This window comes from Peromyscus californicus, unplaced genomic scaffold (assembly GCF_007827085.1).
Source record: "Peromyscus californicus insignis strain IS unplaced genomic scaffold, ASM782708v3 Scaffold_15__1_contigs__length_86483966, whole genome shotgun sequence".
Taxonomy (NCBI): domain Eukaryota; kingdom Metazoa; phylum Chordata; class Mammalia; order Rodentia; family Cricetidae; genus Peromyscus; species Peromyscus californicus.
In genome coordinates, this window is record NW_026294447.1 from 24,975,194 (window position 1) to 24,996,620 (window position 21,427).

General features: G+C 37.9%; 1 protein-coding gene across 10 annotated transcripts in view; it reads right to left on the reverse strand.

Annotated features, from left to right (window-relative positions):
* The window catches only part of Ralgapa1 (Ral GTPase activating protein catalytic subunit alpha 1), a 253,765-nt gene that overhangs the window by 73,095 nt on the left and 159,243 nt on the right, over positions 1 to 21,427 (reverse strand). For all 10 annotated transcript variants that reach the window (XR_008218314.1, XM_052738549.1, XM_052738556.1 and 7 more), the window contains 2 exons: positions 14,851 to 14,974; positions 8,726 to 8,881 (listed from right to left, as the gene is read on the reverse strand). Coding sequence is in view for 9 of the 10 variants with exons in the window: in XM_052738549.1 (XP_052594509.1) it covers positions 8,726 to 8,881; positions 14,851 to 14,974 (280 nt within the window). In the remaining variant the exon portion in view is untranslated. The remainder of the gene's footprint in view (positions 1 to 8,725; positions 8,882 to 14,850; positions 14,975 to 21,427) is intronic.

A 21,427-nucleotide genomic window follows, 5' to 3' on the forward strand; every position in this document is an offset into this window, starting at 1 on the left:
TTCAGCCCATGGCTACTGTGAGCAGTGCAGTCATCTGTGAACAGGCCAGTGGCTCCTCAACAGACACTGCACTGATCTGCAGTCTCCTGCTCTTGCCAGCCCCTACTGCTGTGAGAAGAAACTGTTGCTTACACACCATCCAATCTCTGGCGATTTTTAAAGTAGTGTAAAAGAACTAAAACATCCACTTTATGGCAGTACAGCACATTCATTTTATCTGTGGGAGATTTGCTCCCACTTTTTCCCCAGGGTGCTCTTAGTTGGGAGAAGTGAGAAATATTTAGACAGAAATATAGAGGGCAGAGAGACAGAAACACAGGATAGCCTCGGGAGGGCCTGGATCAAAACCCACCAGCCCCTTCTGTCTCTTCTAAAGGGCTTTTTAAAGGAATGCCAAGGGGTGAAAAAAGACCTCCCCCTAGCAAAGCTAAGTGCAGACCCTTCCAAACACCTGGTAATCACACACGTGGTCAAGCAATCATGTAATGCAGCTCTGCTGGGTAAAGCAAGCTCAGATCTCACTAGGAACCTTTGTGGGAACATCAACTGAGAAAATGGCTCCATCAGACTGGCCTGTAGACATGTCTGTGAGACATTTTCTTGAGTAATAATTGATGTGGGAGGGCCCAGTCCACTATGGATACTGTCACCCTGGGCAGGTTGGTTTTGTATACAAAAGCAAGCTGAGGAAGCCGCTAAGGCGAGGTCCTCCATGGTTCCTGCTTCTGCTTGAGCTCCCAGCCTGCTTCCCTCCATGATGGACTATAACTGGTTCATGTAGGCCAAATAAACCCTTTCCTCCTCCACACTGCTTTTAATCATGGAGTTTATCACAGCAACAGACAGCAGACTAGGACAATTCCATAACATCCATCAAGTCCATTATTAACCCCACTTTTACTGAAATAATAAAATATTTTTGTTATTATTCCATAAAGCTGTTTCAAAATTAATTTTTCAGACTATATTTACCTTGTTTCAGAAGTCTCTCACATGCTAATTTTATTTTAAACAAAATAAAAACAGATTTGAAATAAAAACTAGACCAAGTAGAGTCTTTAAGACCCATTTATTGAGAAACTATTGTGATCAAGTTTCAAGATATGACCTGTTGTCCACTACACTAACAGTATTTCAAAGAAAATGGACTTAAACAGAGTACTTCTTTTTCCTTTTTGGGGGGTTCAGGAAATGAAAGATAGCCTAGAGAGTCCAACTAAGTATTTGACAATGATCTCAACTGGATCTTCCTCAAACTTCTCAAAGGATGACTCAGCCGCCTTGGCAGCAGAGGGCCAGCACGCGGCTGCAACAAGGAGAGAGCAGATGAGAGGCACCTCTCAGCACTTTACCCCAAGGCTTGCAGCACTCTTGATGTTTAGGGGTGGATACAGTCAGTTAAGTGGAAATTATTTTTAACCATTTTCCATCACTCTTCCTCAGGTAGAAATAATTTATAGAACAGATGGCTTGGACTGGGGTTATATCAAGATTTTTGATACAGTGGCATAATATTTCTGAGAGAGACTTTACTAGATTGAATGGTTAATTTGTTCAAAAAGCATAGTCTATGTTACAAAAATTCTGCTGCTATTACCTTGAGATTTGAAAGACCTTCATTTCACACACATGCACAAAAAGTTATACTTAAATAGATCCAGGGACATTAACTTTGCATTCTGAGAAAATAAAATATTTAAAAATAATTTTCAAAACTACCACATAATATTTAAATAAAAAGTCAGAACTAAAATTAGTTTTTATAAAATGGATATAAATGACTTTTCTTCAACCAAGTTTAAAACATAGAACCAGAGTCATAAATAATTCTAGCTTGCCAGAGGCATGGCTATTTCTTTCTACTGCCTGCTGACTATCTAATTTAATTAGAGGTATTAAACTCCAGGTTGAGGTCAACAAGCTTTACTTCCTCCAATATTACACTGTGACCAGTGCTCATTAATGTGTCCACTGAATGGATTAACACACCTGAAGATATATGGACAAAGGACAGGGGGGACAACCTAATGAAATCCAATTGTTCATTTGTAATAGGACATGTTCTAGGCCTCAACTTATTACCACTAATGTGGAATTTATTAAATTCGGGAGAAAAAATACCAATACAGAAAGTGATTTTTTATTAAGAAGAACTAGTGTAAGACAACTGGCTTCTATGATTAAGTTTAAACATTTAACCTGTTAAAAAGAAAGTGATATTATAAGAAAACTAAAACAGAAGTCTGCTACTGAGAAAAAATATTACTAGGATGCTTGAAGAGCATGTTAACGTGAAGCATCATAGAGAATAAAGAAAAGGGAAAATCAGTATATGGAAAAAAACAGTATCCTTTGTTTTTGATTTCTATGAAAAGAAGGTTTAAAGTAGCAATACTGAATTATGAGATTACTTTTATATCTTCTTTATGTTGGATTTTAAGACAGACAAACCCTTTAAAATTGCCTTAAGTAAAAAAGCTAATTTAGGCTGGGCATTTTTTTGACAATACTTATTTTAACAGTAATGCACATGCCTATATTATAAAAGTTTTAAAAACTATTACCATATACTTACATTAAAAAGTGAGAAGGGGTCGGCAAGATGGCTGAGCAAGTGAGGGGCCTGCTACTAAGCCTGACAACTCGAGTTCAACCTCAAGAGTCCACATGGTGGAAGGAGAGAAGGAACTCCCTCAGGTTGTCCTCCAGCCTCCACATGAGCTGTGGCATACAAGCAAGCGTGCACATGCGCGCACACACACACACACACACACACACACATACAATAAATAAATACACAAACAACATAAAAAAAACAGGCCAGAAAGGTAGCTCAGCAGGTAAAAGCTCTTGTTCCAGGCCTGATGACCCACGTTGCATCACTGGGACCCATATAGTGGAAGGAGAGGGTGGGTTCTCAATGACCTCCACACGTGTGTCATTACAAGTGGACAGCCCCTATGCACAAAATAAATTCTAAAATGCAATAAAACAACCTCAAAGACACAATATTAATTCTACCTGACACTATCTACAGATTCAATATATCGCTATCAAAATCCCAACAATGTAAAAGAGACCAAAATACATTCTATGTATGGATGAAAATGTCGTAATTAAACTCCTTACTTTGTACTTGGTAATTAGAAGAGAAGGAAGAATTCCAATAGATTCAGGAATAGAAAGAGGAAACCCATTCTAAAGCTTTTATACGGACTTTCAAGAGATGTTCAAAGCCAAAACAGTCCTGAAAAAAAGCTGGAGGATTCATACTTCTTGAGTCAAAATTAGAATGTGACAGTCATCCAAAGAGTATGGAATTGGTGTAAGGACAGACATGTAGACTAATAAATTAGAATGCAGCAGCTTCTCTACAAAAGTGATGAAAAGACTGGGCATTTATATGCAACTCTGTATCTCACTCCATACACTACAAGGAGCTCAGTACGAACAGAAAACTTAAATGCTAAGAGCTAAAGCTATAAAGCTCTCTGAAGAAAATAGAGAAACATTTCCATGATAGTGCATTTGGCAATGGTTTCTTGGATTGACATTAAAAGCAAAGGTAACAAAAGAGAAATTATATTGGAGTCCAAAAATAGTGACCAATCAGTGGATAAGGGATTGATATCTACAACATATAGAGAACTCCTAAAATGACATAAGAAAAATATGAACAGATGAGTAAAGGACTTGGATAGACATTTCTTCAAAGCAGATAGAAGAGAAGATGCTCACTATCATTAGTTGTTACAGAAATGTGAACGAAAACTAAAGGGAAACAGCTACTTTGGGACAGGCATGGTGGTAAGAAGAGAAAGGAAGGAAGACTAGGAGGTTTGAGGCCAGTATGTGCTGCCCAGTGAGTTCAAGAAAAGCCCGTGATAGACAAATAAATTCTGTCTTCAAACAAACAAAATAACTACTCAGCACCTATCAGGATGTCTATAGTTTTTTCTAGAAAAGATGCAAATTAACAAGTGTTGGTGATGATGTGGAAAGGTTGGGTGTGGTGGTATAAATAAAGTTGCCTGGGGTCAGAGCTATTAGAGCCATAGCAAGTGCGTGGCAGTGGTGGTGTACGCCTTTAAGGACCTGGAGGGCGGTACATACAGGCAGTGACGAGGCAGTCACATGATTGGGTTTACAACCAATCAGAAGCCAGAACAAGGAGACTAGAGAGACAGACACACAGGAAGGAGGGCTCTCTCTTTCAGAGAGCTCTCTTGGCTGAGGAGGATCCCTGAATCAGGAAGGGTGAGGCTCTTGGCTCTGACCTCTTGGCTTTCTTCTCTGAATCGGCTCTGTGTTTCTTGTTTGATAAGACCACTGAATTACATCTACAGTTGGGACCACTGTGCAAGCCTGACACGGATGTAACGTGGTGCAGCTGGTACTAAACATCTTCAGAAAGCGCAACATATAGTGTGAACGTAACCCAACAATGGTAGTCCTAGGTATACAGGCAAAAGAGTAAAAAGCCAGCATCTAAACAGTATGCCAATGGTTCCTGCAGTATGATTCACAATAGTCAAGAGGTGGAAACAACCCAAATGTCTACTAACAGATACACAGATAAATAAAATGCAGTACATACATACAATTAGATATCTGGCCATATAAAAGAATGAAATTCTGATGTGCTACACATGCACAAAACCTAAAAAATGTTCAGCTAAATAAGACAGTGCAAAAGGACAAATATTGTATGCCCTACTTATTATACTTCTAGAACTGGCAAACTATGGAGGCAGAAAGTAATGGGGGAAAGACAGAGTGTGAGAGGAAGTGAACTGAGGAATAAGTTTATCTGCAGAGTGGTTTGATCTGCAGCGCTGACCAAACAGCAGAGAGAAGGAAATACTAGCACTTAGCTGACTTTCTGTTTTCAGTCTGAGTCTCCAACCTAGAAAATGATGCCACCCACATCTGGGGAGGAGAGAGTCTTCCCCCCTTAGTTAAATGCCTTGAGAATGCTCTCTCCAAATCTAGTCAATCTGACCATCAAGATTAGGCATCACAAATGTGCAGGCTAAAATGAAAGCAGGGGTGTGGAACTTCCATGCTGTTTCTGGCAAGGCCATTCTCCAGGAACCCCGGTGTGTTTGGCTATCCAGAAATTCTCTGGACACTGTCCTTTGGTTCACATGTGGAGACTTCATGGCACAGCCATGACTGAAGCACTGCAGAAACGTCACTGGACTAAGAGCATGACTAATGCTATCAGGTGGAGTGGGGGAACTCAGCAGAGCTGTCTGCTGATTCTTCTTGGTCTTGTGTGAAGCATTCCTTTCCCACAGGTGTGGGGTGAGAGCTCTTCTGAAATGGGGATCTTATGATTTACTTGCAGACAAGTCATGTCAAGATAATTGATTTATGGCTACTTCCAAGACAGAAGGCAGGAGCTGATTAGTGTCTATGGCCTGCCTTCAGTAGAAGAGGGAGAGGTGAAAGTCAGAGCAAGTTTTGTTGTCTTTTTTTTTTTTTCCTTCTAAGGCCTGCTTCTGGTGTCTAAAGTACTCAACCATAAAAAGACATGCTTACTGTCTGATACTGTAAAAACTCAGGAAATAACAAGGGCCAGAATTAACAATGAACTAGAATTCATGGATAAAATTAAGACCCCCACCCCCCAGTAATCAAGATGGCACTGTCATAAAAATAAATGTGTAGACTGAGGTGACAGAATAGAGAATGTGTAAATAAGTACAAATGTCTCAATATGGATGCCAATAATGCATGCAAAAAAGGATAATCTCTTCAATAAACAGAATGGAAACCTAGATTTCCACACACAAACTAATGAAATGAGACTTGTATTTTCCACCATTCATAAAAATAAACTCCACCTGTATAAAAGACCTAAGTCTAAGTCCTGAAAAGACATAGGGGGCAGCTACTTGACACTGGTTTTAGCAATATTTGGTTTTTGGTTTGTCACATCAAATACATGTACTACAGAACCAAGATGAACAAAGTCAAAAGGCAAGAAAGGCAACCCACCAACTTGGGAAAAAACAAACCATCTGCAAACCACATATCTGATATAGGGTCAATAGCCAAAATTATGAAGAACATTTACAACTCAATAAGCAGAAAATGAAACAGACAGTCAAAAATGGACAAAGGACCAGAACACATATTTCTCCTGAGAGAGTTAAACCAAAGAGGTGCATAGAAAGGTAGGTGATCAGGGTCAGGGGAGTTACTTACTCTGAGAATGTGAAATTAAAAACACTACAAGATTTGGTGGGTGGCTATGATAAAAAAAGAGGTGAGCACTGAGAGCGTAGAGAAAAGGGGATACTCATTCATCACTGGTGCAATGTGCAGAAATGGAGCAGTTACAGGAAACAGTATAGAGACTGACAAGAAAAGAACTACATGTGAACTACCAATCTCTGCTCTGAGCACATGCCTGTTCCAGTTTCCTTTCTGTCGATGTCATAAAACACTCTGACCCAAAGCAACTGAAAGGAGGAAAGGATTTATTTTAGCTTACCACTCATAATCTATCCCTGAGGGAAAGCAGGGCAGGAACTCAAGCATGAACTCTTCACAGACAAGGAAATACAGCAAGTCCCTGCTGGCTCACTTAAAGGTCCATTCTTAGCTAGTTTTTGTATTCACTCCAGAACCATCTGCCAAGGAATAGCGTTGCCCAGAGTGGGTTGGGCCCTCCTGTATCAATAAGAACCATCTCTACCAAAGACATGTTCACAGGCTAATCTGATCTAGGCAATCCCTCAATGAAGGCTCTCTTCTCAGATGACTGTAGGCTATATTAAGTTGACAAAGTAAACTAGGCTATGATCTCATAAAAGTACCTACATTCCTAGGTTTCTTGCAGAATATTCATAATAACTAGGAAATGGAAACATCCTATAGATCTGTGATGGCTAGCTTTAGCCATCAACTTGATACAACCAAGAATTATCTGGGAAGAGAGTCTCAATCAAGCATTTGGTTGACCTGTGGAGAACTGTCTTAATTAAGGAAAGTCATGTGGGAAGGACCAGGCCACTGTGCAAAGGATAGACAGGGGTCCCTGAACTATGTAAGACTGGAGAAGTTAGGCTAAGCAGAAGCGAGCAAGTGGGTGAACATGTGTACATTCATGACTCTCTGCTCTTGATTGTGGATGATATGATTAGCTATTTGAAGTTCCTGCTTTGACTTCCTACAGCGATGGTCTGTAACTTGGGATCGTGAACTAAAATAGACCCTTTCTTCCATAATTTTTATCCCAACAACAGAAACAAAAGCAGGACAGTATCCATTCACGATCAATGGATAAAGAAAATGTGGTATATGTGGGTGTGATAAAACACTGATTAGCTTTAAAAAAGAAGATTATGCCATTTGTTACAACATGGAAAAACCTGAAGGCGATTATGCTAAGAGAAAAATATGCCAAGCAAAGAAAACATATGACCATGTTTATATGCAGAATTAAAAAAATCAAATATACAAAAATATAATAATTACCCAGGTTTGTTTTGATATATACCTATAATCCCACCACTCAAGAGATTGAGCAAGATGATCATGAGTTCAGGAATAGTTAGGACTACACAGCAAAACTATGTCTCCAAACAAACAAACAAACAAAGGACACATACCAAATGAACAGGAAATCAAAACCAAACCAAAACAGTAATGCAGTTGCTGAAGTCAGGGAGAGAACTAGGGAGATAAAGGCCAAAGGATACAAAGTAGCAGTGTGTAGGTTAACACATCTAGGAATCTAGTGAACAAGTGTATTGGTTCAAAAATGAGATTTTTGTGTTCAAAGACATTTGAATTTTAGCTGCTATTACCACAGAAAAGTTAACTACTTAATGAATGATGGATAAATTAATTTGCCTCATCACAGAAATAATTTACCACTTATACATATTTTCTAAACATACTGCTGTAACATCAAATATTACAAAATAAAATTTATTAAAAATAGCAAAGTAAGCCGGGTGGTGGTGGCGCACACCTTTAATCTCAGCACTCAGGAGGCAGAGGCAGGCGGATCTCTGTGAGTTCGAGGCCAGCCTGGGCTACAGAGTGAGTTCCAGGAAAGGTGCAAAGCTACACAGAGAAACCCTGTCTCAAAAAAAAAAAAAAAAAAAAAAAAGCAAAGTAAGCTAGAGAGATGGCTTTGTGGTTAAGAGCACTTACTGCTCTTCCAGAGGACCTGAGTTCAGTTCTCAGCGCCCACACTGGGTGGCTCACACTCCTGGGAGATCTGAGAGTCTTTCCTGGCCTCTTCTATACCTGCACACATGTGGCACACACTCACACAGACACACATATTAAAGTGATTAAAAATAAACCTAAACAAAGAAAAATTCAAAAAAGATTGTAATCTTTCATCACACCGTTGTTTTCCTTATCAAAGGAAAACACAATTTATTATGCAACAATTCTGGTTTTGTTTTCCTCTTTTTTTTTTTTTTTTCCCTCCGGCTTTTAGAGACAGGGTTTCTCTGTGTAGTTTTGGTGCCGGTCCTGGAACTCGCTTTGGAGACCAGGCTGGCCTTGAACTCACAGAGATCCGCCTAGCTCTGCCTCCCGAGTGCTGGAATTAACGGCGTGTGCCACCACTGTCTGAGTAACAATCCTGGTTTTGAAGATGGCATTGGTTAAAGAAACAAGCTCTTTACCCTCCAGCAGGGATCTACCAATTGGATGTTGGTATATATATATATTTTTTCTTTAACTTGCCACTTACTTTTTTGGTCAGAGAGTCATCGGAATCAGAAGGCATTCTTGTTGATACATGAAATATTACTTCTACTGTAGAGGTAGCAAAATACGGAGTGGTTAGTCCAGTGCTTTTGTTCTTCTGAAGTCCTCCCATGAAGCCACAATGATTTGTAAGGTTTACCTAGAAACAATGAAGAATTACAAAATCAACAACAAAACCTCAGAAACACTGTTGACAAAGGAAAAAAAAAAGCACTTTACAGAGCCATTAGGAATATGGTCTTTTCATTCTGCTATACTCATAGATCAGTGCCTTGCTCAGCCATCATCAGAGAAGCTTCCTCCTGTATCATTATTCAGAAAATGAAAGACCTTGAACACTCAGCCCTAAACAGATTGTATCCATCAAATCCCTTCCCTCAAGGCTCAGTGAACCCCACAGAGGAGGAGGCAGAAAGAGTGTAAGGGCCAGAGGGGATGGAGGACACTAAGAAAACAAGGTCCTCTAAAACAACAAGACTGACCCACACGTGAACTCAAAGAGACTGAGGCAGCATGCACAAGGTCTGCACCAGATGGGGTCCTAGAGCTGAAAGGCAAAGTGGATACATGGCCCTATCCCTAACTCAGAATCAATCTCCAACTGATAAAGCACTTGCAAATGAAAATTGAATTTCCTCCAAGAAAATCTCACTGGGGAAACAAACCATTCTTAAGGGTAGGCTGTATGGCCGGCAGTAAATGGCCCAGAGAAAACAAACTTACTGGCATCTTTGGAGGTTCCTTGTCTCATAGTGTCATGTCAGGACTTTCCCATCTTTTTTTCCTTTTAAAAGTATTTTTATTTTATTACTTTTTATTTTTATTATGTATTATATATGATATATAGTCTCTCATTTTACCCCACAGGTCCTTTGCATATATATTATGGCTTCCAGTTCAGTGCTGGTGTTTTTGTTTTTTAGTGTGATTTCTAAGTGTGTGAATGAGTGGGTCTCTGTTTCTTGTGCCTTCTCTTAGGTCTTTTCCTTCTGGTTTGTTTTGTCTCATTCTGATGTGTTAGCTTTTGTTTTACCTTATTATATTACATTATATTATTATCCTTAGACACCTGTTTTCTAATGAGAGACAGAAAGGGGGTGGATCTGGATGGGAGGGGAGGTGGGAAGGAACTGGGAGGAATAGAGGGAGGGGAAACCTAATCAGGATATATTGTGTGAGAAAAAAATCTATTTTCAATAAAAGGGGGAAAAAGGAGTAAGGTCTTTTATATGCTATTGGCCAATATTAAATCTAGCATTACAGCTGGCTCTCTGTATCTGTAGGATCCACATCTATAGATTCAACCAACTATGAATTGAAAGTATTCAGAAAAAATGAGCTTGTACCAAACAGGTACAAACTTTTATCTTCTGTTATTAGTATTTCCTAAGTAATATAGTATGACAACTAGTTTGATACAGGGCTTCACATAGGCCAGGTTGGCCTTGAACTCCTGATCTCCTGTCTCCACCTCTCAAATGTTGGACTCAAAGGCATGTGCCATGACCACACATGGCCTGATGCAACAACTACTTACACAATATTTACATTTTATTGGGTATTATTAGTAATTCATATATTATTCAGGAAAATGTGCATTATGCTGCCATTTTATATAAAGGATGTGAGTACTGTGAATTTTTAGTATCTGAAGGGGGACCTGGAACCAATTCCCACATATTATACTGTAGTGGGTAGCCATTCCAGCTTTGGTCTGGAAGTTTCAATCCCCATTGAGGCTTCGGTAACTATCACGCCTACAAGGTAGGGCCAAGGGAGGGCCCTGAAGACCCGAGATTGGAATGTGACGCGCTCTCTTCTTGCTGCCCCCCCCCCCCCCCATGCTAGAGGTGGACCAAGGAGAGTTCTCCAGAGAACACTGCTGGACTGTGCTGCATCTTTCCCAGAACCCTCAACCTACCTATCCCTTCATTTGTAAGTTACGCCATTAAATAAATCTCCTTTTTTTTTTTTTTTTTTTTTTTTTTTTTTTTTTTTTTTTTGGTTTTTTCGAGACAGGGTTTCTCTGTATAGCTTTGCGCCTTTCCTGGAACTCACTTGGTAGCCCAGGCTGGCCTCGAACTCACAGAGATCCACCTGGCTCTGCCTCCCGAGTGCTGGGATTAAAGGCGTGTGCCACCACTGCCCGGCAAATAAATCTCCTTTAACTACATGGAGTGGCCTTAATAATTTCACCAATATTATACCAAGAGGAAACTTTACTAGAGGTGATTTGTTCACCCCAGTATTTTTTTAAAATAGTATTTAAGGATCTCTAATTAGTAGGAGCTAATTAAGAAAGAAATCAGCTGTTGTTTACTATGAACTTACATTAGGCAACTAGGTGTTAACAGTAAACTAGAAAGGCTTTGGGAGGCACTTAAGTCAGAGTAAAAATCAAAGCTGAAATGACTTGGGGAAATGTTAAAACAATGTCAACTTCGAAAAATCATCAATTAGATGTCTCATATTTATTTATAAAACTGTCTTTCTAGTCAGTACCCATTCCAGACTAGAATAAAAAAATGTGAAAAAAAATCACAAAATTTAACTGCACTTCAACTACATCTAAAAAGCTATCAATTGAGCTGTATGAAGATCTGGAAACATTTTAGGTCATGATATAATATACAATATATATCAGTATCAGGGTTGTAGCACAGAAACCAAGAAATTGTTCTGGTAAGAGCTGAAATCATTGGCTTTCTCCGCCTTCTCTGACATCATCTGATACTACCTCAGTGTGGGGAGCTTCTCCTTACTGCCTAGAGAAGATGGAAGTCTAGGCTTCCTATCTGACCTTTGACATATGTGTGCAGTTTTTCTAGGGGCTCACTTCCCAGTTCTCTGGCTTTTATAGTTTGTCTATATAGTTTTAGTTACTGACTTCTCCAGCTGAGGAATGTTGCGCCCCCAATCAGGAAGCAGAGAACAATGAATGCTGTGCTCAGCTTGCTTTCCCTTTTTATTCAGTCTGGGACCCCAACCCATGGAATGCTACCACCCAAATTTAGAGTGGAGTTTCCCACCTCAATTAACCTAATTTAAAAGGTCCCTCATGTCAGAGATTTGTTTCCATGGTGATTCTAAATCCCATCAGGTTGACAATCAAAATTAAGCATCACAATATTCATCCATTTTTATGGCTAATATTCACTTGTAGGAATATACTACATTTATTCATTCATTTATTCACTTATGGATATACATATAGGTTGTTTTGCCATTTTGTTACTATGCAGCAATGAACACAGATGTGTAAGTTTTTGTGTAAGCTTAAGCTTTTATTTTTTCTGGGTGTGCACATAGCAGAACTATTTTGTTATAAGGTATCCTGGCTAGTTTTATGTCAACCTGACACAAGCTGGAGTTATCTGAAAGGAGGGAACATTTAAATGAGAAAATGCCTCCATAAGATCCGGCTGTAGGGCATTTTCTTCATTAGTGATTGATTGGGGAGGACCCAATTCATTGAGGCTGGTGCCATGCCTGGCTGGTGGTCCTGGGTTCTATAAGAAAGCAGGCTGAGCAAGCCATGAGGAACAAGTCAGTAAGCAGTTCCCCTCCATGGTCTCTGCATCAGCTCCTGCCCCCAGGTTCCTGCCCTGCTTGAGTTCCTGTCCTGATTTCTTTCAATGATGAACAGTGATGTGAACTTGTAAGTCAGATAAACCCTTTTCTCCCCAAGTTGCTTTGGTCATGGTGTTTCATCACAGCTATTGTAACCCTAATGTGGATATGGCACTTCTATGCTTAACTACCCAATTAACTATGTTACAGCATGTTACGTCCCCTCTAGCAGAATATGAGAGTTCAGATTGCTCTAAATCCCAGCCAAAGATATTTCTGGACTTTTTTAATCTAACCACCCTGCTGGGTATGAAGAGATACTCAGTGTGGTTTCCTCATTTCCCTGATGGCTCATGACATCAAGAGTCTTTTCATGTATTTATTGAACATTTACCTATCTTTGGAGTAATATCTGTTACGTTCCTGTGGCCATTTTTTTAACTGGAGGATTTCATACATGAGTATATTTACATTATTTCATACAGTGGCATTTGTATTATTTTCATCTCCCTCCCCCAACCCTCCTCTTGTGCCCTCTCAATAATCTCCTCTTGAATTCAAGATCGCTTTTTCTTCCTTTATTTTTGTTATTCTGAGTCCAGTTACTGTTGCCCTTGTTTACATGTTCAGGGTTGACTACTTAGGATTGTGGTCCTATTCCTGAAAAAAAAAAAAAAAAAAAAAAAGCAAACCTCCCGTTTTCCCCCCTCAGCAGCCGCTGATTCCTGTTGTTCTTCACCAGGGGAATTTTGTGAAATCCTCTCCTGTCTATGCTGGCATGTCCACTAGTGTAGGCATTTTTGAACTGAATTGCATTCTCCTTTTTAATTTGTGTGAGTTCTTCAAATATTCTATGTACAAATCTCTTCTCAAATATATGATTGGCAATTATTTTCCCCATCTGTGGAATTTTCCACTTTGCTGGTGATGTCCTTGAAGCACAAAGGTTTTAATTTTGATGAGTACTATTTTCCTTCTTGCTCATGCTTTTAGTGTTAGATCTAAGAAATCTTTGCCAAATCCAAGGTCATAATATTTGCACCTATATTATCTTCTAAGTATTTTATAATTTTGGATCCATTTTGAGTTAATTCTTATATATAGTATGGTCTGACTTCATTTAAACTAGTTTATTCCTAATTATGTGTATATGCCTGTGTTGTTAGTGTTGGTGTGCACGTGTGGTGGTGGGTATGTGCACACAACTGCAAGCACCTCTAGTGGCTAGAAGAGGGTTGCTGGATACTTTGGAACTTGAGTTACAGGCAGTTGTGAGGCTCCCAACATGGGTGCTGGGAATCAAACTCTCCTAACTACTGAGTCATCTCTCCACGTCCCTGACTTTTTTTTTTTTTTTTTTTTTTTTTTTTTTTTTGGGCATATGGCTATCTGGTTATGACAGCAACATTTGTTGAAAAGATTATCCATTCTCCACTGGATGGTTTAGGTAAAAAAAAAAATCACTGATTATAAATGTGTGAGCTTATTTCTGTTCTTTATGTTCTATTCCACTGATCTGTAGGTCTATCCTTTTGCTAATACCACACTATCTTGATTAGTATTGTTTAGTAAATTTTGAAATCAAGAGGTATATATAATCCTTTCAATTTGCTCTTCTCATGTATCCCTACTTTTAGTAATGATTCTATAGTTCTTCAATACAAAAAACCCATTTGCTGTGTTTTCAAGACATTTTTACATACACCATCTTAACTGAATTTTTTTTGTCATCTCTGCTGGGTAACAAAGTATATTATTACCTGTGAGAAATAAACATAGAGGCTTGGAGAGCTTACATAATTCCCATAAGGTAAACTGGCTGCTAACCCATACAATACACACCGAGTGGGATAGGTAAAGCTCACATATCAGACACTGTGGGAAGTTCTGGTATTGAAAGCAGAAGTCAGTAAGACAGAAGTGCTAGCCTTGACAAGTTTATAGTCTAGTGCAATGGTCTTCAACAACTTTGAAAGATACCCTCAATACAAATTTTGTGAAATAACTGTCAACTATAAGAAAAAATTTCATTGTAAGTTTAAATGGCTACCAAGGTTATTATTTCCATGATACTGCTTTAACTATATATTCATCAAAACCCAAGTCATCTGTTGAATCTGGACTTTGTGGATTTGGCTAGCTAGTTAGCTAGTGAGCAATCAGGATCTGTTTGTCTCTGCTCCCCCAGTGCTGGGGTTACAGATTCTTGCTGCTGTGCCTAGCTTTTACATGGGTCCTGGGGACCCAAACTCAAGCCTCATGCTCAACAGGTAAGCACTTGACCATCTGGTTCATAGTCCCAGTCCCTCTGGTAACTATTCTTAAACAGCATAGCGTAGCAATTGAATATACATTATTTAGACTACTTGGTAGAAGTAACTTAGGAATGCTTTAAAGTATACAAGAGGATATGCATTAGTTTTAGGCAAGTATCCCACTGTTTTATATGAGGGGCTGGAACATCCTTGGATCCTGGTATCTGAAGGTTGACTGAGGGTTAAATATAAAATGATGATTGGTATAACCTAAAAACAATACCTCCCAACCAAGACCAGCTACAAAATCTTCATATGCTTGGCTTCCTCCTATATTGGTGAGAATGGAGTATTTATCTTCTTGTCCTTCAGCAACGTAAAATACTGCAATCTTGTGCGTCTCTCGGCTACAAAACAAAAGGTTATACCATTCATTTGTTTGCTAATTAAATTATATATACAGACTATATAGCAGTAAGAATATGAAAAAGACTCAGAAGAACAACTATTTGGACCAGAATTTGGATTAAAGCACTAAGGACAAGCCGGCAACTCTGATACACGTGAACAGCACAGCAGCAGTAAGAACCAGGAAAAGAGAGACTAAGAACTGCCTGGGATCAGTCAATTCTTCGAGTCAAGAAGCCTGTGCACATGCATCAGAATGCACTTAAGAGCAGCTAGAACAGTGGTTCACAACCTGTGTATCCCAACCTTTGGGGACTAAATCACCCTTGCATGGGGGTGGCCTAAGACCATAGGAAAACACAGATATTTACATTATAATTCATAACGGTAGCAACATTACAGTTATGAAGTAGCAACGAAAATAATTTTATGGTGGGGCGTCCCCACAACATGAGGCACTGTGTTATGGGTCTCAGCATTAGGAAGGATGAGAAGCATTGACACAGAGTGTGATGACCAAAGAGTCTCACAGGCACTCCATAAGATTCCTAACTCTGGGCTAACTCTAAAGAAGCTAAGAATTAAGAATACTATCCAGTCAGTACTTGGACATCTGGAAATCTGTGTTCACCCTCAAGGCTATACACATTTTGGAATGGTCAGAGAGTAAACCTTGAAGCTATTGGTATTTGGATAAAGGAGAGACAAAAATAGAAACATTTTGAATTGTGGTGGTAGCCTCCAAGCCACACACAATCAACAGTAAATAACAAAAATACTATGTTAAGGAGGGCAGTGTTCAAGCACAAATTCTGAGTCATAAGTGACATAAACCTAGGGAAGACACCCCAGTGAATGGTCTACTTAGACAAGAAAAAATAACTTAAAAAAAATCTGAGCTGGCGATTAGAAGTTCACATTGTTTGGAAACACAGCTGCTAAGAATTAAATGACCAAGTACTACCACTAACATACTTAAAATACATTTATTATTTTTATGTGTGTGGATATTTTTTGCCTGTGTGTTTATATACCACATGCATGCAATACCTGAGGAGGCCAGAAGAGAGTGCTGGATTTCTGGCACTAGAGTTACAAGAATGTTACAGAGTCACAGGAATGAACTAGAGTTGCAGCCACGTGAGTGCTGGGAACCAAACCTGGACTCTCCTCAAGAGCAACAAGTACTCTAACCACTGAGTCCTCTCTCCAGCCTCCACTAATAAACTTCTAATTCAAATCACAGCTAAAACTGAAAACAAAATGGGAAGACACCAAGGCAAACTGTGAAAGGGAGCTGAAATGATTCTACCAATGCCACACTAACATATATTGTGTGTGGGGTGCCCTCCCCACACAATAAAAAATAAAAAAAAGAAAAAGGAATCATGCTACCAAAATCATACTTTTACACAAAAAGATAAGAGTACTATTAATAAATGTATGCCAAGAAATAGATAAATTAGATTAAAAACACAAGTCCCAGAAAAACATAAACTGCTAAAACTGAATTTAAGAAAAAACTGAATATCTAAAAACATTGAACTATATAGCAATCTTATCAAAAAGGAAGATTCTACATTATCTCCACTTGTGGGTATGGTTTTATATTTAGAAGGTGTGGAGCCAGCAAGGTGGCTCAGTGGTTACCACTGCTTGCTGCCAAGCCTGACAACCTAAGTTCTGTTCTCCTAGCCACTGGGAAGGAGAGAACTGACTACTGACTACTAAAAGTTGTATACATACGAACCCATGCATGCACAAATGATAAATAAAATTAAGCTAAAAAAACAATCCTTGAGACTCTAGTAGAAAACTATTAGAACTACTAAATGAACCCATTAAGTCTGGAGGATACATAGTCCATACACAAACTTCAGTGTATTCCTATACATATTAGCAATGAAGAATCAAAACAGAGAAAAACTCCTTTCACACTGGCATATACACTCTATGTATAAAATACATACTTTGAAAGCTGTATAACATTGCTGAAAGAAACTAAAGCCCTAAACAAAAGAACTCTTTTATTCATGAGCTGAAAAACTTAATATTGTTAATGTGACAGGACTCTCCACAAATCTACAGATTCAGTTCAATCATTATCAGAATCTAGGCTTTCCATCTTATAAGAATTGTCAAACTGATCCTAAAATTCATAGGAAAATTCAACAGACTCAGTAGACAAAACAACCCGAGAAAGAATAGAGTTGGAGGACTCTTTTTCTTTTCCAAAGACTGCGTTTCTCTATGTAGCCTTGGCTGTCTTGGAACTCACTCTATAATCAGGCTGGCCTTGAACTCACAGAGATCCACCTGCCTCTGCCTCAAGTGCTGGGATTAAAGGCATGAACCACCACACCCCACTGGAGGGCTCATACTTTATAGTCTCAAAACTTGTGGCAAAATAAATCAAGGCACTATAGTACAGATGACAACAATTAAATGCCTAGAAATAAACTCTATGGTAATTGCTTTTCTGTGTGTTGGTTTTTGAGAAAAGTTCTCACTATGTATCTGAGTATAGCCTAGAACTTACTACATAGCCCAGGCTAGCCTTAAACTTGTGATTCTCTTGCCTCAGCCTCTCCAGTGTTTGCATCATACAACTGCCAAATCTAGTTGATCAGTTGTGTTTTGATAATGGTAACATGGAAATTAGGTGAGGAAAAAAAATCTCATTAACAAGTGGTGTAGGAACAATCAGATAAACAAATGAAAAAGAATGAAGTTAGACTCTTACACCATCTAAAAAAGTTAAATCAAAATGAATCATAGGCCCAAGTATAAGAGCTGAAACGATTAAAGTCTCAGAAAGAATTACAGGACTTTGAATTAGGTCAGGTCTTAATTTTATTAGTAGAGAAGAACTCTTACTAATGTCCACATACTGTAAAAAAGCCATTATCAGCCCTGAATTTTTTGTGTTACAGATGATATCAAAAATAGTGAAATGACAACCTCCATAATGAGGAAAAATACTTGTCATACCTAAAATAGACTCTGCATCCAGAAACATATAATGAACTCGTGTAACTCAATACTAAAAAGATAACATAAAGGACTGGCTAAGATGGGGCTGGAGAGACGGCTCAGCAGTTAAAGGAATCTGCTTTTTTTGCAGAGGACTCAGGCTCAGTTCCAGTACCCACATGGTTTATAACCATCTATATATTCAGTTCCAAGGCATCCAGAATCCACTTCTGGCTTCTGCAGGCAACAGGCACACACATGTTGCATATACATACAAGCAGACACACACTATACACATGAAATAAAAATACCTTAAAAAATGACAGGCGAAGAATTTTGTTTCCTAGGATTTCTATAACAAACCATACAAACTAGGTAGTTTTGACAGTGTTATGTCTCTAAAAGCAACAGGGCTAGAAGCTTTCCCACAGTCTAGTGGTTGTAGCAATCCTCTGCATTCCTCATATTCTAACTGTAACTGTGATTTATGCCTGGTCATCTACATTCTTTCTACGTGCATGTGTCCTTCTTATAAGAACAGCAGCGAGATTTGGGAGCAAATTTAATCCAATATGACCTTATCTTAATTACATTTGCACCCTGATTTCTAAATTACACTCTGAGGTTCTGGGTAAACAGGAAAATTTTAGAAGGCATTATTTAATGCGGTACAAATTCGAATTTTTCCCCCCCAAAGAGATACAAACAGCTATTTTAGTCACTTAAAAATGCCCCATAATATATGGCAAATCAAAATCACAAGATCCGACTCCCCATTCTACAAAGCTGAATTGAAAAGGCAGGTGGTAATGAGCAAGCCGTGACAGAGAAGGCAGAGCCTGCACACATGGTTGGTAAGATCAGAAATGCTGCAGCTGCTGGACAAATCAGGTTGGTACTTATTCCACATGTTAAATGAAAAGCAGCTCTAAAATTAGATTGTACTGATGCTTATTCAGTAAATGCATAATTATTAACTAACATATTAGTAAACTGTATTTCGATATTGGTTTGTCAATTTCAAAGCTGCACACCGAGGCAAGAAGATGTCAATAACAAGAGAAATTGTTGAGGCAAGATGCCATATGGAAACACTTTCTACTTTCTTATCAATTTTATTTTCAAGCCTAACACTGCTCAGATTTTAAAACATCCTTAAATTGGAATTAAATTTAGTTAATTAGATAAATTAAGAAGGTCAGCAGTGATTTATGACAAGGCTTTCCAGAAACGCCGATGCTTAAATTGGGACTTGAAGGGTAGATAGATGCTACACTTTTAGCTAGACCTTACAATCTGGGATCATTTCATTGTTAATAAAAAACAAAACAACAACCACCACCAAGAAAGATAACATTTAGTTCGAGGTATGAGAAAAAGAAAACAGTGCTCATGAACATGATAAAAATAACAGAACAGAAATCAATGAGTTAGAAATACAACATAGGAACTGAAGAGCTCAGTGGCTGAAGTACTTGCTGTGCAGGCACAAGGATCTGAGTTTGATCCCCCAAACCAACTAAAAAAATAAAAATAATAAAAAAAAAGAAGCAGGTGTGATGGTAGATGGCACCTGAGAAATGATATCCAAAGTTGTCTCTTGTCTCCATATGCACTTGCATATGCATGTGCATCATCATATACACAAATGAACACACACACACACTCATACACACACACACACACACACACACACACACAATTAAATCTGCAATAGGAAAGTTTGTTTTGTTTATTCCAAAAAACTAAGCTGAGAAAAGGAATATAATACAGAATTATGACATGTTGAAAGTTTTGGTAGGTACAGTAAATATGAAATAAGCAAAAATTCTCTATTCTTATCTATTTAAAATCTTGATAAAATATTTTTATAAAACAAAAAATAATGAAATCAATCCAAAGCTGAAACAAAATCTGAAAAAGTAAATATAAAGGGAAATTATTTTAAACCTGGAATTTCAAGTAACAGGAAATACTGATTTTATGAAGCTCACTATAACCTTAATTCTAAAAACCTACAAAGGACAGAACAAAAAATTTGAAGAATCTGATAATAAATGGAATATAGCTGGATAAAAAATGAAATTTTAATAAACCAAGTACAGTAAGTCAAAAGACTAGACAGATTTTCTCTTTATATTTATTTATTATTATTGTATGTGTAAGGGTGTTTTGCCTGCATCCTGCATGTATGTATGTGCACCAAAGTGTGTTCTTGGTGTCCATGAAGGTCAAAAGAGGACTTTGGATCCCCGAGGACTTGTGGATAAGCCACTATGTGGATATTGTGAATCGTGCAACAAGTGCCCTTGAAATTGCTGACCAACTCTCTAAGTCTATACAGTTTTTATACTAAAATACAATAGTTAAGAAATTCAAACTAAAGGAGCACATGAATGGAGGCTAAAAAGAATTTTAAAGAGGAATTCAAAATGTTGCACTTATGTTATAATCTCAAAAATGAAAAAAAAAGAATTTTGGTAATATATGCCACCACCATTTTATTTTAATATTCACTAAAAGAAAATCCTACAGGATAAACTGCTTTCACAGCATGATCAAAATGATCTATTTTAAAACAACAAGCAATAGCTTTCCTGAAGAAGACAGGAAAGAAGAGTTACTCTCATTATAACCAGGACAGGCAAGGATGTCCATCTACTTTTTCTGCATTACTTACCCTAACCTGAAAGTTCCAGTTAGCGCAAAAATATAAGCAAAACTAACTATCAGAAAAGAGATTGTTTTCAGATAATGACAGTATACTTTAAACAAATCTTAAGAGAAAGAGGTGACTAAAACTAAAATATGCTTAAAAGCAGTATGAAAGTTCACTAACCTGTTGGATACAAGAAATATATTAAAAATGGAAAAAAATTCCAAAAATATAATATTAGGGACTGGAGAGATGGCTTCGCTATTAAAGGCTAGGCTCACAACCAAAATGTCAAAAATATAACAATGGATATCCTATATAGAATTAACAATAAAATAACAAAATACTCAGGAATTACATAAGTAAGGTTTGGGTCTCAGAATAAGTAAAAAGACATTAACATAAATATGCATGGAAAATGTATTATGTAGCTATAATAAATTAAACAGTAATATGTGTACAAAACAACAGATAAATCAATAGAAATGCACATAACTTTGAAGCACAATGCTTCAAAGTTTGATAAAGGCAATAGTAAATCAATTGAAAAGATTAGGGTTGGGGTTGGGGATTTAGATCAGTGGGAGTGCTTGCCTAGCAAGCACAAGGCCCTGGGTTCAGTCCTCAGCTCTGGAAAAAAGAAAAAAAAAAAAAAAAGAAGAAGAAAAAAGAAAAAAAAGATTAGGGTTAATTTAACAAATTATAGAAATAGATCATTTCCCATATTCAACCTAGTTCTAATTCTCTTTAAAAATTATTTATGTAGTTATTTTTATAGATTTATTTTTATTATTCTTATTTATGTGTATGTATGTGTCTGTAT